This window comes from Primulina eburnea, chromosome 8, assembly GCF_022965805.1.
Source record: "Primulina eburnea isolate SZY01 chromosome 8, ASM2296580v1, whole genome shotgun sequence".
Classification (NCBI taxonomy): Eukaryota; Viridiplantae; Streptophyta; class Magnoliopsida; order Lamiales; family Gesneriaceae; genus Primulina; species Primulina eburnea.
This window is the reverse complement of record NC_133108.1, coordinates 10226086-10244341: the sequence shown is the minus strand read 5'-3', so window position 1 is coordinate 10244341 and position 18256 is coordinate 10226086. Positions and strand designations below refer to the sequence as shown.

Here is an 18256-nt window from a genome sequence, read left to right as displayed (position 1 = left end):
ATGGGTATTCTAGATGATAACGTGTTGGGTTGCATGCATTTTCTGGGACATCTGTCGCAAAATTGCCCAAATGCCATTATAAATATGTAAAGGGAGAACCACTATATATATGATGCGATACATTAATGTCACTGCACCCGAATTATCATGGATGTTAAATGGTTTTCTTTCTTTACGGTTCTTGTGCTGTTACTCTTCGCATCTCGTAAGTCACACTGTATATATATATATATATATGTATATTCGATTCTTAATTGAGCCAATGGTGGAAGAAATGATACTCTGATACATTTAAATATAATAATCAGTACTTTTGTCTTAATTTCAGTGTATATATAATATTAAATTAGAATGACTGATGTGTGCAGAAGAGTCGGCAGTACTGGTGGGAGCGAGGACGTGTGAGTCTCAGAGCCATGGGTTCAGAGGGCGATGCTTAAGCGACCACAATTGCGGACTGGTGTGCAGAAACGAGGGCTTTTCTAATGGCTGGTGCCGAGGCTTCCGCCAGCGCTGCTTCTGCACAAGGCCCTGTTGAGCATGGAAAATCGATATTGATCACCTCCGATCCTCTCGACTTTGTTTGTTTGTACGCTTTATATATATATATATATGTCTGTGTTGAGGCCACATCTAGTGGTCTGACTTGTCAGTTATATGTGTCGAAGAATAAGCCTGGTGTACTTGAACCCTGCATGTCTTCTTTAATGATATACTTTTATCATATTTTGTGTTTACTATGGATTGATTTAGTTCATTATATCGTATAATATATTATAGAGTAGGTTTTTTGTGATGCGGTTTCACGAATTTTTATCTATGAGACGGGTCAACTTTACTGTTTTTTACATAAAAAGTATACTCTAAGTATAAAAAGTAATATTTTTTCATGAATGATCAAAATAAAATATTCGTCTAACAAAATACGATCTATGAGATTGTCACACACAAGTTTTAACCTGTATTATATTCTTAAGTTTCTTCCTAAGAGATAATATGTGGGGATCCGAACGTTAATCAAGTTCTTAATCATAATTGGGACTAATTAATCAATTAAAAACAGGGTCTAAATTTTTTTTTTTTAAAATGTGGAACGTAGTGAAATCAAACTAATATACATATCAGTATATAATACAATACAAGTCCTGTACTGCATGCATTCAAACTAAACTAAGGTTTAACAACTAATGTCAAGTGTTCAAACCCTATTATACATCATAATCAAAGTCCGTAGTCTTCACTCTAATCACGATCTCTCTCTTCATCTCCTGGACCCTGATCCTGCCCCACCTGTTGTCATGTACACATACAAACAAGACAACAGCCGGATAACTCCGGTGAGAATAAATCCCAGTATAAATCAACGAAACATGCAATCATATAAACAAATATAAAGCATGTAATCAGGTAATATATATATGTATCACAATCTGAAACATAATCAATCATAAAACTGTCTAACATATACGTGACTCCACGTCTCAGACTAGACTCAATCCTACTCTAGGGATCCCCGTTTGCAAATGTGTTGTTCCTATATCGAATTCCGTAATGGAAGGAACCCTGATCCTATTACTCGATATAACCAAATATGGTGTTCCTATATCGAATTCCGTAATAGAAGAATTCCAATTCTATTTACTCGATATAACCAACATCCGGTGTCCTGACCTAACCGTCATGGACTGTAGCTCTATCGCTAATATCCCATCTTGAGACATCGTGCAATGTGCCCGTGGCGATCCCGCCACTATCAGGCACTTCCGTCCCAAGATTTCTATACTATCTTGTGACATCGTGTAATGTTCCCGTGGCGATCCCACCACTATCAGGAACTTCTGTCACAAGATTACTCATCTATTACCTGTTATCTATAATTCAAGAGAACAAGTACATCAATCAAATCAATGCAAATATCAATGCAAATATCAATGCAATAAAGTAAAGTATGTGATTTAGGGAAACTCAAGTCTAAACCGACTCAAGTCGATCTCCCAATACCACATTGACTTATACCTTTCTTTCGTCGGTTTCTGGCTCAGTCGAAGTCCTGAATTCACAGTCTGTCTGGCAATGACAATATCAATAATCTCATGTCAATATACCTTTCAAGTCAATAACAATCTGATCAATCTGAATTTAATTCAAATCATCGGCATAACGGTACAAACTCAGTATCCCCGGCAATACAATATCCTCATATCCAATACAATTCGTGATCCAATCACAATTTAAATCTGTCTGGTATAAATCAATATACCCTAAAAATTCATAACAATTCCATAATCAATCTGTTTCTTAATCTGACTTCGATTATATGATGTCTAATATGTCAAGAACAACATATATGAGTTCCATTCAATTCTGACAATATCATAATTCCAAAACATGTCAAAACGTAGTAAAACTTACGTCCACTTGTAGCCTACGTCGATAGGAACTCAATACCGAAGTCGGATTCAAAATCAGACGGACGGATTTCTCACAAAAGGCGTAAGGATTTTTCACAACTTTCCTCTGAACCTTCTCTCGATTTCTGACTGAATTTTCGAAGGAATCCTACTATATATATATCCATGCATGCATACGTCGAGGTGGCCTCATCTTTGCAAAACACGTCGCACTGCGGGTGCGCTGCATTCCGGTCCGCGGGTGCGCTCAGCGTACTGATCTACATCCATTTTCCAGAAACTATGACCGCGGGTGCGGTCTTGTTTCTTACCGCGGGTGCGGTCTCAGTTTTTCAAAAATTGCTACCCTACTGGACATGCACCGCGGGTGCGGTGTCTTCCTGAGCGCGGGTGCGGTGTTGCTTCGGCAACACATTCTGAAATTCAAAATAAATGACCGCACATTCTCTTAAATCGTGTCTCCGTTGGCCCTTCAATAATCACATTAAATTATAAGTCAATAATCCTTGATTAACAGTGATTAATTCTCGGGCATTACATAATATATTTGGTGTTTTGTCTCTTTTTTTATTTTTAAAAAGAAATCATTATTTCAAATTTACGGTTTAATTTCTCACAAATTTTTCACAGCTTTGGTATGAAATTTGTTCAAAATTGTAGCTTAGTTTTTCATTAATTTGAATATTATTAATTATTATAATAAAATAATATTAATATGTTATTATTATAGTTATAATTTTTTTTGGAATAATAATAATTTTAGCTACAGATATAAATATTTATTATTTTCATAATTTTTTTTAATTATTATTAGTTTTATTACTTGCCTAGTATATTATCTATTTTTTAGATATGGTAAAATTAATAAAGATAATTTTTTATTTAAAGATGTTCAAATAAAATCTTAGAAAATAAATTGGGATAAGTTTATCTATTTTTCAAAAAAGCCTATGACAGCTTATCGAACAAATTTTTGGAGTTCGTAATCTTTCAAATTTGGTTTGAACAACTCATAATTTAAGTCAAAACATTTTATTAATCAGAAAATTTTCTTGATCAGAAAGTTCACATTAGTTAATTAGAATGGTCGATTAAAAATAATTAAAATTATTATAAATTGAAAGATACATCAATATAATTAATAAAATCGGAAAAAATATCAAAATTGTGAAAAAACAAAATATTACCAAAATTAAAAATACCACTTCTATTATGGTATTTGAGTGCAGTGTATTTTTAAAAGCATAAATATTATACATGCATCGATTTTCAAAATATATTCATGTCGAATTATAAAAGTACTAATATTATTATGCATCGAGTGTAGAAAACCATCGATGTATTTGCATTTCGATAGCACCGAAGGTTTAGATTTTTATTAAAGAAATTATGGAATGTCTCTGATAATAAATAATACATACATTAGAAAATGAAATATACGAATTTATGAATATGATGATGTTTATCAAAATATTTGTAATTAGAGATTAATTTTAAATACTTCTGGACAAAAAAATTATTAGATTACATGTGTTCTGATTTTGAAAATTTTAGGATTTTGTGAAACTATATTTATTTTTAATCTTTCGTAATAAAAAAAACACTAGATTTTGATGAAAATTAAAAAAATAAATTGATGTTTCGTTTCTGTAATGTTAGAAATTTGAAATTGTGGTGGTAATAGTGGAGTTTTGGGAAAATTTGTAATAGTAAATAGGCATATACTAAAGACTAGGAAAATGAACCTGGTCAATCATTTTTTTAAAAGCAATTGACATCTCTAAGGGTACGTTTGGTACGTGTGATGAGATAAGTAAATAATTATTTTTTAGAGTGATTAAAAAATGAGATATAAGGATTAATAGTATGTTGGGATTAATAACATTGTGTTTGGTACGAATTTAAAATGCTGGATTAATTTGTTAAATTTTATTCTCTTGACAAAAATACCCCTACTAACTGAGACAATTTTTCTTCTTGTTTGGTACAATTTTTTGGAGATGGATAAGTTTAATATTTTTCACGTGGAAATCTGATGTACAAATTTGACCCGCGACATTTGCTTCGTCAAACCAGCTTCTCACCTTCACGTCCGGTGTTGGTGGAACACTCTCTTCCCCATATCTGATTTCATCACCGTGGGTTCGCCTAAATCTATGGACTGAGAAGGTGACTTTCTTGCAGACGAAGTGCTAAACTTTTTTGTGCATACCTAACTTTCATTTTTATTCCCCCAATTACAGTTGTCAATTATTCCCGATTATTTTTTCTTCTTTCACGGATTCTTTGTTGTGCATCGTTTTGTTTAGGTTCGTTCAATGGGGATTCGAATGTTTTCCACGTCTTGACCGGTTTTCAAAATAACGTCCGTGAAGATTACCAACAACTTGTAAAACCTACTTAATCGAAGAGATGGTGATGTGTTGGAAATCTATAGTCTTCGAATTTTTCTATTTTAATTAAATCTTTAAGCTTTGCGGATTTGATGTTGATACATGCTTGTTGTTATTATTCTTTTTTTTGGTGTATTATCTTCGGTATGTTAATATGACCATATTGAGATGACCCACGGATAGGTCAGATTCCAGTAAAATACATTGCCCATGTTTATCCTGACAGTGAAGTAAAATGTACTAGTGTCCCTCTTTGGCTATTTATGTTTTTTGGTTAATATGTAAAGAATATCTTCAATGTGAATCCTTTTTTTTTACAGCTTGCTGGTTGAAGAGTGATTTTAATACTATATTAGCACTGTTTGGTTAATAATACTATGTATCCTTGTTTACGGGTTTTTTTAGCTAATTTATGTTTTCTTGTTGAACTCACTTAGTTGCACTTACATATACTATTAACTCTTCGCGGGTTTGTGATGAACCATCTTTGCATGCAGCCTAAAACCTATGTTGTTTTTATTGGAAGAAAAGCTGGTGTATACGACAAGTGGTGTGAAGCGAACTCCGAAGTTTACAGATTTCCTGGGGCTTGTTTCAAAGGCTATGAGACCAGGAAAGAGGCCGAGGAAGCATTTCAGAGTTATTTGAAAACAACGTCTGATGAAACTTCATCCTCACAGCCTAATGTTTCCACATCAACTCCGAAAGCTACTGCTCACAGGGAACGTAAGCCTTTTAACAAACGATGTGATGTATTGCAAGCTATATCCGATATATCTCGTGAAAATCGCACTCTAGCGAAGAAGATTGAGCAGAACTCCCAAAACATAGCTATGTTGTTGGAGCAAATTAAATTGAGCGACGATTAATAGATGACTTCTGATTTTGAAGTTCACTTGTTTGTTAGTAAGTCCACGTAAGTATGTGTGGTACAAGTTTTTGGATTTTGTTCACTGTGTGACGTACTTAAAATGTAGATGCACGTAATATTTAAGTGTGTAATGCATTTTGCTGCTGTCTACTGACGTTGGAACAAGATTTTATTTGAATGTGTACTTTGTTTATGGTTGTACAAACGTTTGACTCATCACGAGCTGTATTTTGTATAACCAGCATTCGTTAATAGTTGTATGTCCCTGAATTAGTTCCTATCGTATTGAGTAACTGAAATGTATCCTAACACTTTGTACTTCTATGTTCTCAATTGCCGAAAATGCATGACTTCAAATTATGGCTCGATTTCTATGCAGATTACTGGTGAAAGGCTATGTACTAAATCCCTTGTGCGCCAACATTTATAGCAGCATGTATAATTTGACCAACAACTACTACTTTGGTTGGTTTGTAAATCTTTTTAATAATGTAAATATTTGACCTACTTATTAATGACTAAGATCTACCATCGTGGGACCCTTCTGTCAAAATTATATGTGCATATCTTCTTTGGACATCACGTTCAACTCTGAAAAACTGCGGGAACTTGGAATTGATAGACTTGTAATCACTACAAGCAGTTGGGTAAGTTGCTATGCATTTAATTTCTACACTTAAATACCTCTCCTCACTCATTGTCGCACATAAAGGGCGTCCAGCTTTATGTGTATTACTGAGCATTTGTGAAAACATGTCTGTTACTTTCAAGTTTGGTTCTGAAGATACAGTCACAAGCCCCTACATTATATCGGTGATCGATCTATGTTCCGACGATGAAACCAACAAGGTTGACACAGGTGAGAAGTGTGAAGTGAAATGCAAGGGTGTTGAAATGCTTGAAGCTTCATCTGATTTCACCAACAGGAGGAAGAAGAAGAAGTTGTGTCACCCAACAATGGGGGTACACCACGGCTGCAAAGAAGAAGATGACACCAACAAGGTGAAAGCTGATCGTGGTACCGAAGGTGTACAAAACAAGTTCAAATTGGTTGTCCCTGGCGAAGCGGCCATTCTCGTAATTGATCTGACCACTGAGTCCAGTGGGGACCAGGTTTAAGAGCAGAAAAGCTTTTGTTCTTACCCCACACTTTTGAATCCATGGTGTAGTAGTATCCTTTTTGCCGCCATGTAAGTAGATGCACGTTGTTAATAGTCTCCAAACGGTGGGGAAGAACAGACTTTGTAGCAACATTTTGTATCTCAACGTTGCTTGGTAATGACAAAGTAATTTTATTAGCAGAAAAAATAAAATTTTTAATTATGTTTACTGTTTTTTTGTCTATTTAACCTCATAATTTCACAGACAACATGCAACACGTGCATTTTCCTGAATTGATTGTTGTGTACACGAATGCATTAACGATTTACATAATCTGAGGTACGACAATTTCATTAAATAACACGGTGATCTGCAAAAGTTTCCAGAAATGCCAAACATGTGTCAAATCCTAAACTGCTAAATCTTAAACAATTACAAGGTGGTCGTCCATTACATATACTCACAGACAACATGCAACACGTGCATTTTCCTGAATCAATTGTTGTGTACACGAATGCAGTAATGATTAGGATAATCTGAGATATGACAATTTCTTTAAATACCACGGTGATGTGCAAAATCACCTTCACAATAGATACAATGTACTCGTCCATTACCCATACTCAAAATCAACAAAACACGTAAACATAAAAAGTACTAGTTCAAATCCCTTCACAACGACTACAACCATACCGGTGAGACATTTATGACTTCAAAATGATGCATCTTCACAAAATGCACATCTTCTGCATCCATTACTGTTCAGCCAACAACCTATTCACCAAACAAATCTTTCCGCGATGACCTAAACGTTGAAACAGAGCCAAATCGTTGTGGTTGTTAAACAATAACTTAGCAGCAAGCACTTGCTCGTCCTCGGAGAGATGATTCATCTCGTCCAATGCATTCAGAACGTGATCTTGTGCATCGAAAAGCTTGTCCTCCGAAGCAAGCTTCTTGATCAAATCTTCCATAGTGTTTTTGTTACGTCGGCAAGGTTTTTGATGGCTGGAACAATTGTCTGGTCGTCGTCAGTGGCTTTCTTCCTTTTCTTAATCTTCGAAGTTTCACATTCCTTAGGTTTCGATGATGGCGTTTGAGTCTCATATTTAGAGTCTTCAGTCGCACCAAATGTGTCAAATGCAGGTGTCTTGGAAAGCCACGCAGCAGTACATATGTCATTATCTATGTTGAGGACTTCGTTAAGTGCATTCTCGAAATTGGTTGCGCGCTCACCTGTAGCACGATCATTTCCAAATATCTCACATCAGTCATGGTAATGTGTCCACTGCTTGTGTCTCATTGAACGTAACGTTGGGTCGGTCTACGACAAATCGAACAATTAAAGAAGAAATGCCAACAATTCAACGAACACTAAAAAAACAATGACAATAATACCTTGACAATTGCCTCCCATGTCTCGTCCGTGACATCGATTGTGTTATTACAGTCGTTCCAGCCCACACCACTTTTGCTTAGTAATGTAACTATAGTACTATATGTTTTCTTCCACACATGGATCTTGGAATTGATATGTGGATTTCCACGTAAGCTATTCCCGGGGATAGATTCTTGCATTGCATTCTCCAGAAGATTTAAATAACCAGCCTTGAATCCATTATCTGTTTTCCATCCTTTTGATACGACATCTTTAAGTGCTTGGATTAGAACTTCTTCTTCTCGAGCATTCCAACTACGTCGTGTCTTGTCTTGTTTTCGGCTCCTACCGACAACGCTGGCAGACGATGCTCCACTATCCATGTACAGTTGGTTTACTTGTTTCCTCTGCCTTCAAGTGACCAAATATTATATACTTATGTTCAGACGAACTGAGAATTTGGAAGTAATTGGCTAATCAGATTCAGACTACGCTGGCTGCATTGATTCACGAAAATCCACTCCAGGATATATTTTAATGCTAGCTGGTGGAGCTGTATCTTGGAGAAGTACAAAGCAGACATTGACTGCTACTTCCACTATGGAAGCTGAGTTCGTATCTTGTTTGAAGCAACCTCACATGTGTATGGTTGAAGAGTTTCATTTCGAGGCTTAGAATCATGGATTCTATATCTAGACCATTAAGAATATATTGTGACAATTCAACTGTTGTTTTTATGACTAAAAATAACAAAAGTGGTAGTCGAAGCAAGCACATCGACATTAAGTATTTAGCCATAGGAGAACGTGTTAAAGATAAGAAGTTACTTATCGAACACATTAGCACTGAATTGATGATTGCAGATAATTTGACTAAAGGCATGCCACCATTGAAATTCAAGGATCATACAGAAAAAATGGGACTTGGTTCCTTTATGTAATTTTGTTGTAAGAACAAATTAATGAAACTATGATGGATATTTTCTCATATATGTTGTGCACACATTCATTGATATGAGAAATATCAATAAAGTTGGACATCGAATAAACATAGGGTTTATTCATTAAGTTGTTTGAGAGATATAATACATTGTGATACATGGAAGATAATAATCACTTTTAGATGACCTATCGCAATGATTCATGTATTTTATTTTCTCCTATGGTAAATGAGATATATGTGTCAAGTGGGAGAATGTAAGAAATATGACATATATTAAAAGAGGCGTGGCGTGTAGGAATTGACGACGGCCCAGAAGACTACCATTTTTTACGAACAACACATGCAGCCTCAAATTTTTGACAATTGAGACGGCATGCGCCTCTTCTTTTGACATTCATGCTATCGACTTTTTTCGTTGATGATATGAGATATGCCTATAAATAGCAGCGATTGAGGTCACTAAGCACACACCTCATAAGAAAATTATACACCATCTATCGAGATGGTGGAGTGCTTAGAAGACTTCAACCGGAAGGAAAAGCAGAGAAATCAAAATTTTTCAATTGCCGGAGGTAACACTCGATTTATTTTCGCATATTGATTATCGTGTTTATATACGTGTAAAAACATGATTTTGAGAAAAATTTCTAACAAGATGATCATATGAATAATTTATGAACGAGATGGGTCAAATAGGGACTCAACCTAATAAACTAATGCACAAATAAAATTCCAAATAACACAATAAAATATGTAAAAATTACAACTATATATCAACCTCTCCATAGTAACTTTTTGCTTGCTCTCGAGCATAAATAGGTTACAAAACAAAACAATACAAGAAGAAAAACAAAAAAATTAGTTCAATAGTGATCTCATGGCTCACGTTTATACCTCAGTGACTCTTTGACATACTTTCTACCAATCAAAGTACAACACAAGTCTTCACACACCCCTTGAAGTTTACACACTATATTTTTGCATTGAATGTGAACACTTGTGTGTGTTGTATTGTTTCTAGTTGCATTCACTTTAATTAGATTCATTATCAACAATCGCAAGTAACTCAATCGACGTGTTGGTGCGAGTCTTCCTCTTATACACCCTTTCTCCACTAGTATTAACCAGCCAACACAGATCACTAGTGCTTTCATGTACATATCATGGCTCAAATGAGTGGTACGTACCAAAGAAAGTATAGGATAATCAAAGTGAAGGGAATACATTGCTCATTTTAAATTGTGTAAAATCAGATTTTGCATCTTATATTATTCTACTCCATACATCCCTCATTTTTATCATAGGAATAAGATTTCATTTCTTGCTTCCCCTCACCTTACGTCTCATTTTTTTAAAAGTCCTTTTTTGCAAGAAACTTTTCAGTCGTCACAAGTGCAATTTTTGATTCACATACGTACTTGTGAATATTTGGCTTTTGGTTTATTTTTTTTCCAAGGTTACAACTATGAGACTCAATAAACACCTTGTGTTTCTCAAATTCTCCTCGGAAAAAAATTTAATTTCATTATTATTCACACAATTTACTAGTTCCAATATGTGTGCTTAAAAAAAGTATTCAGCATTTACCCAAAAATTTCATGCTTCAACAACATATAGTGTCCTAAGCTAATGAAGTGACCAAAATCAGTGAGCATGTATGTCATCAATTCATATTCCTCATTGGTCAACGATTACCAATCTCATCACCACAAACTATCTTGAATCATATGACCTCATGCATAACAATTACGAATACAAATAAACAAAATAAAATATACTACTCCCTCACCATACTAAAGCCATATAATGTCTTCATTGCACTAGACGATGACTAAAACAAACAAACAGCTCTAACGAACACCATGAAACTTAAATGGAAAGTAAAAAACCTAAATAAAAAATAAAAAAATAAAGGAAAAAATAAGAATTTTCACATAATCACTCCTTCTCCTTGTACGGGGGTGGCAGTCTTGTTGTGGGATCTTGTGGATGTCGGAAGGAATATTGAAATTGGACGGGTAGGGGGATACGCTAGCGGCGGTGGGTATGCCAATAGATCGATCCCCATATGTGTAGTTATGCCCCTCATCAAAGAGTACACGAACTTCAGGTATGCATTGTTGGACTGGCATTGGTTCTAGTAACAAGCCCATGCACGAAGTTCATCAATCTTCTCATTAGCTGGGCGACTAAATGGTTGTGGTGGTCACGGCTATTGAATGGGTATGCTTGGCCCTGTTGGGTCGATAAATCAGAGGATATAATTATTGATTTCGTGCTTCAGTAATATCAATTAATTTGAGAATGCAATCTTATTCTTTTAGTTGAGTAGAATAATATTAATAAATTATTTTGATTAATCATGAGTTGATTGGATCAAATTAATTTATTGGAGCTTAATTTAATTGAATCCGACCAGGTCCTTTGGTGGCTCTAATATAAACTCGGATAAATTATATGAGTTATAATTTATGGTATATGTGGGATAAATTTATCTGGACTATTATATTACATGGAAGTTTATTATCGAATCTTCTAGATATGGTATAATATATTCTGTCCATTTAAATTTATATTCTAAAAGATATTGTCATTGTCTTTTTGTTACAAGATATCACAAAATATATTTTATATATATGTGATATTGTAACTTGTGACCACACACAAATCCTACGTTTAGAGTTTGAGAGAACACCAGAGAAGGCTTGGAAGTTTGAAGCGTAGATCCAGTGCAGAAGAAGATCGTAAACACGCTTCAAGGGTAATCTCTAATTTTCTGTGTGTTGTAATTAATTGATTCGTGTTAAATACGTAGAACAATCGATCCTGTGAAGAAGAGTTGATTGAAATCACAAGAAATAAATTTTTTTAATCCGATCTTCTCGATCTTGGCTAACATATGGTATCAGAGCCACGGGTTTTGATATTGTTTCGCGTATTTCGAATTAATTAATTATTTATGCATATTTTAGTTTAAAGCGGTGTTAGATTTATGTGATTATGGTTTGAATGGATTGATTTAAACTTTTGAATAGTTTATGGCCTTAGTTTTTTGGTGAAATTGTATTTCGTATTTTCGAGTCTGTAACCAAGGGGGTGGATTATGACTCCATGTTTCCCCTTGTTATTTTCGTGCAATTTTGTTGTATTTTTTTTTTCGGATTTGGGTTTTTCTCTTACTGTTTAAAGAACTGGAGGGCCGGATGCAATTCAATTAAAACTACAAGTACTAGACTGAAATTTCGGCCAAAAGATTCCAGGGACCAGAGTGCATCTTCTTCATATCGACAGGGACCTTTCTGAAATTTCGAAAAACCTCCATGGAAATTCCAATCTGGATCACACGATCAGAAGAACGCGGCCGCGAGGATGAGGGATGAACGCGAAGGTGATTTCCGGTCCTATTTACGCGTTGTTCTTCACGGTGGAGCGGTGCGGAGGAGATGCGAAATTCTTCAGTTTTTCGGCGCTAGATCTGGAAATCGGGCATCTGTTTTTCCAATTTTGAATTGGATATGGTGTCTCGGTGGTTTCCCGATGACTAGCGCGGTGGAGATTATCACGAACGCATATTTCCGGCGACTCCGGCGGCAGCGGCTTTGTAGGGTTGAAGAAGATGAAATCGCGGTTCTGGGTGATTTCGGGTCATGGGCTTTCGGGTCGGATCCGGAAAACTGATCATGGGCCAAGGTAGATTTCTAGGTTTACTACTTGGGCTGGAATTTTTCATGAAGAATTGGGCCAAATTGGGTTCAATTAGATCTTTATTTTTGTGTCTAGGATGGGCCATAAACTTGTTCTTGTTTAATTATTGCTTATATTTGTCATTCATGTATCATGCCATGTAGATTGCATAAACACCGCTTTAGGTAACCATATTGTCATGCATTAAATTTTATTTATTCTATTTTTAGAGAATAAATATTTTGATTAATAATTAAACTATTTTACGAGTTAAAATAGTCATGATTTTATTAATCGGCTAAAACTCAAAATTAAATTTAAATATTAAGTGTGAGAGGGTATATTTTAAATAAGCCCACGATCTCCCTTATTAGTCCATTAGTAAGAATATATGTATGCCTCGTGCCAATTTTATTGGTCTCCCTATAGGAGGGCTGCATTGTTTCAGTTACTTGATTGGACCCATTATTATAATTATTTTATAATAGAATTAATTGTGACCACCCTATAGGTGACATAATTAATTTGGTACTTGATAAATAATTAATTTAAGGGTATACACTTAAGTCAATGATATTGTGAGGATTTCCTATAGAATATTTTTACAATATCTTTTGATGGCCAAAATCAAGCAATACTAAATTAATATTGCATGAGTTGCTAGATATATTGAATTTAGTGGGAGGGTCCCAACCTAACTATAAATAACATGTTTTTTCCTAAAGAAAAAATTATGTATTTTTGAGTTTTAGGTAAATTGCTGTGTTGTAGTAGTTTTTGGGATCTACAAATGCATTCATGCATAACACATAATTTTATTCATTGCATTGCTCATTTAAATTTATTTTAATTTCAGAAAAATGACTGAAAATTCACTGTCTATGATATTAACCAACAACCAACTAGTCGGAGAAAATTATATTGATTGGAAACGTAATTTATTGATTGTCTTAACTGCGGAGAAACACAAGTTTGTGCTCAATGAACCCTGTCCATCGGTGCCTACGGCGGAGTCCACAGTAGCTCAAAAGCAGGCTTATGATAAGTGGATCAGTTCTGATGAGATGGCCCGTTGCTACATTTTGGGATCCATCTCAAATGTGCTGCAACAGAAACATCAGAACATGGACACTGCTATAAAAATCATGGAAAGCCTCCAAGAAATGTTTGAGCATAAAGGACGTCAGGCACGACAAGCAGCCATTAGAACCATTATGAACATGCGCATGAAACCTGGGACGCCCGTGAGAGATCATATGCTTGCATTGATCGCTCAGTTTAACGTGGCTGAGGTGTTAGGGGCTGAAATCAAATCAGAGACTCAGGTTGACATGGCACTTGAGACTCTCCCTGAGATGTTCTCACAGTTTAAGGTTAGCTATAACATGAATAAGCTAAACATGTCCCTGACTGAGTTGATGAAGGAACTCCAAAATGCTGAAAGTGTTCTTAAGACTAAAACTTGTGATGCATTTGTTGTTGCTTCTGTTGGGCCGTCTTATTCAAAGCCGAAAGGTAAAAATGGGAATAAAAGGAAGAAGCCCAACAAGAAGGGTCCACAACAAAATGAGAAGAAGCTCAAGGTAGATGGCAAGCCTAAGGGAAAATGTTTCCATTGTGGAGAGAAGGGTCATTGGAAAAGAAACTGCCAAGGATACCTAGCTTCCAAGAAGCAAGATAATGGTGAGTTATCTTTTATTGAGTCTTGTTTAGTGGTTGATTCTACTGATACTTGGATTGTAGATTCTGGAGCCACTAATCATATATGCAATACTTTGCAGGGGTTCCAAGTAACCAGAAACCTCAATGAAGGGGAACATACTCTAAGAGTTGGCACAGGGGCTGTGGTGTCTGCAAAAGCTGTTGGAATTGTTTATCTTTATTTTTCGAATAATAAACATTTGGTTTTAAGACATTGTTATTATGTTCCAGAGATTACTAGAAATTTGATTTCTGTTGCTTTATTATTTAGACAAGGATATTATGTCCATTTTTCACAAATGGTGGTTGATATTACCTTGAATAAAGCCCTTATTTGCAAGGGACATTTGAATAACGATTTATATGTCTTCAAACATGATGACAGCTCTTTGCATCACATTGAATCCAACAAACGAATTAAATTGTCTCCCACTAATGAAACTTATTTGTGGCACTTGAGACTTGGTCATATCAACCTTAATAGAATTCAACGGTTGGTAAAGGATGGTCTTTTAAGTAATTTAAAGGTGGAATCCTTACTTGTATGTGAATTCTTTTTGGAAGGTAAGATGACTAAGAGGTCTTTTAAATCTAAAGGACATAGAGCCAATGAAGTTTTGGAATTAGTGCACACTGATGTATGTGGACCAATTAGTGTACAAGCTAGAGGAGGATTTGAGTATTTCATCACCTTCACTGATGATTACTCTAGATACGGTTATGTTTACCTAATGTCCCACAAATATGAATCTTTTGAAAAGTTCAAGGAATTCAGAAATTAAGTGTAAAAACAATTAGGTAAGAGCATAAAAACACTTCGATCAGACAGAGGTGGCGAGTATCTATCCAATGACTTTAGAACATACTTATCAGATAATGGGATCATATCCCAATTTAGCGCACCAGCTACACCTCAGCAGAATGGTGTCTCTGAAAGGAGAAATAGGACTTTGTTGGACATGGTTAGGTCTATGCTAAGTTTCTCTAAGCTCAGTACATTCTTTTGGGGATATGTTATCCAAACTGCAATATACTTATTGAACATGGTTCCTTCTAAGTCTGTCTCTAAGACACCTCTTGAATTTTGGAATGGGCGCGTGCCTAATCTAAGACATATTCGGATATGGGGATGTCATGCTTATGTGCTAAAGAGAAAGATGGATAAAATAGAACCTAGATCAGAATTATGCATGTTTGTTGGATATCCTAAGGGAACAAGAGGATCTTACTTCTATAGTCTTCAAGACAAGAAGGTATTTGTAAGTACAAATGCAACCTTCTTAGAGGACAAGCACATAGAAGAGAGTGAATCAAAGAGTAAGGTTCTTTTGGAAGAGATTGCTGAATCATCTACTCCAGAGATCCGCACTGAACCTACTCAGTTTGAATTCACATTTCTACCACCATTAACCACTGGTTTCCAAACAAATGAAGTGGTAGAAGACATTGGTTCCAATGATCGGTCACCCCATCATATCCAAATGGAGAATGAAGGAAATGATCAAGAAGAGAACTTAAGACAACGACAATCAATTCCAATCAACCAAGAACCTCCACAACTTAGACGTAGTGGGAGGGTCATTCGACAACCCTCTAGATACTTGCTCTATGGAGAATCGTTTGATGCGGTTTTCATTGAACAAGAGGAGGATCCCATCACGTACAAAGAAGCTATGGAAGATGTTGACGCTGACCAATGGAGGAGTGCCATGGAATCAGAAATGAGATCCATGTACACTAACTCCGTCTGGGTTCTTGTAGACATTCCTGAAGGTGTGAAACCTATAGGGTGTAAGTGGGTCTACAAGAGGAAGAGAGGAATAGACGGAAAAATGGAAACATTTAAGGCTAGATTGGTAGCCAAAGGTTTTAGCCAAAGAGAAGGAATCGATTACGATGAAACCTTCTCACCTGTGGCTATGATAAAGTTTATTCGGATCCTCTTATCCATTGCAGCTCATTTTGATTATGAAGTGTGGCAAATGGATGTCGAGACAACATTTCTTAATGGAAATCTTGACGAAAACATTTACATGGTACAACCAGACGGTTTTATTCATAACGGTCAAGAGCATAAAGTATGCAAACTGAAAAAGTCGATTTATGGACTTAAGCAGGCGTCTAGGTCTTGGAACATCAAATTTGATCAATCTGTGAAAGATTATGGTTTCGATCAAAATCTTGATGAGCCTTGTGTCTATAAGAAAATTTTGGATGACAAGGTGATTTTTCTTGTGCTATATGTGGATGACATCCTACTTATTGGGAATAATGTAGGGGTGATGACATCTGCTAAAAATTGGTTGTCTCAACAGTTTGACATGAAAGACTTGGGAGAAGAAAGTTATGTTCTAGGTATCCAAATCCTTCGGGATAGGAAGAACAAACGGAATGCTTTATCTCAATCTTCATATATTGATAAAATATTGATGAGGTATGCAATTCAAAATTCCAAGAAAGGTCAAACACCTTTTAGACATGGAATTCACTTGTCAAAGGACCATAATCCCAAGAATCCAAGTGAAGTGGAATACATGAAAGAGTTCCATATGCTTCGGCTGTAGGAAGTCTTATGTATGCTATGCTATGCACTCGACCAGATATTTGTTATGCTGTTGGGATTGTTAGTAGATATCAGTCAAACCCAGGACCAGAGCACTGGATTGCTGTAAAACATATTCTCAAGTATCTTCGCAGAACTAGAGGGTATATGTTGGTTTATTCGGCTTCAGAGTTGGCACATGTGGGTTATACTGATTCTGATTTTCAATCTGATAGAGATTCTCGTAAATCCACATCAGAATATGTGTTCACATTGGGTGGTGGTGCCGTTGTTTGGAGGAGTATCAAGCAATCATGTATTGCTGATTCCACAATGGAAGCGGAGTATGTAGCGGCTTGTGAAGCATCAAAAGAAGCTGTTTGGCTGAAAAAGTTTTTGCTAAGCCTTGAGGTTATTCCTGCTGCATCAAATGCCATTACTTTATATTGTGATAACAGTGGTGCAGTGGCAAATGCAAAAGAACCAAGAAACCATCAGCGTGGAAAACACATTGAACGAAAATATCATTTAGTGAGGGATATTGTTCAACGAGGAGACGTGACAGTGTGCAAGATAACATCTGCTGAAAATCTTGCTGATCCTTTCACCAAAAGCTTACATGCTAGAGCTTTTGAGGAACATATTCAAAATATGGGTGTACTAGACATGACTCATTTACTTTAGGGCAAGTGGGAGGAAAATGTTCGATAGTATGATGCCCATTGAGTACTTTTATTATATGTTGATGACATTTTGAAATTAAAATAATTTTCATTTATTTGTTTAAATAAATTTATTTTGAGCAATGCATATGTCCGTTGATTTGTTGTATTATTATAAATTGAGTGTTTAAGTCGTTAAACACAGAAAGATTCAATTTGTAATTCAATCCAAAGTTTTATTGTCCACGTTCGGTAAATAAATAAGGACAAATTATTTTGATAAGATCGTCTCAATTTTATTGAAGCCTATATTTGGTTTGGTAATAAAATTAAGGATACATTTTGTTGTATTGGACTGGACCACGTGAGATTTGAATTTGATTTGACCATACTAATTCAAAATCACTTGATTGTCGTACATAACACCTTAATCCTGAGCGGATAATGAACTCTGATTACTAACATGAAGTTCTTTGATACATCAATGAGTGAGACCAAACTATTGGTCAATATCTCGATGTTTTGGGAATCAAAGTGAAATAACAAAGAACATATCTTCGTAATATGGAAT

General features: G+C 35.6%; 2 protein-coding genes and 1 long non-coding RNA gene across 3 annotated transcripts; all 3 read left to right on the top strand.

Moving 5' to 3' along the window:
• LOC140837789 (uncharacterized) lies at nucleotides 1-737 on the top strand. Its single transcript, XR_012119460.1, has 2 exons — nucleotides 1-205; nucleotides 369-737. It is a non-coding gene; the product is annotated as an uncharacterized lncRNA (long non-coding RNA).
• A 12861-nt stretch (nucleotides 738-13598) lies between these two features.
• LOC140837788 (uncharacterized) lies at nucleotides 13599-14983 on the top strand. Its single transcript, XM_073203897.1, has 2 exons — nucleotides 13599-14463; nucleotides 14562-14983. Exons 1-2 carry the CDS (start codon nucleotides 13641-13643, stop codon nucleotides 14588-14590), a joined length of 852 nt encoding a protein of 283 aa, XP_073059998.1. The 5' UTR covers nucleotides 13599-13640; the 3' UTR covers nucleotides 14591-14983.
• A 2070-nt stretch (nucleotides 14984-17053) lies between these two features.
• Nucleotides 17054-17707, top strand: LOC140839003 (secreted RxLR effector protein 161-like). The gene has a single exon (XM_073205630.1). The coding sequence runs from the start codon at nucleotides 17054-17056 to the stop codon at nucleotides 17705-17707; it is 654 nt and encodes a 217-aa protein (XP_073061731.1).
• The last annotated feature ends 549 nt before the right edge of the window (nucleotides 17708-18256 follow it).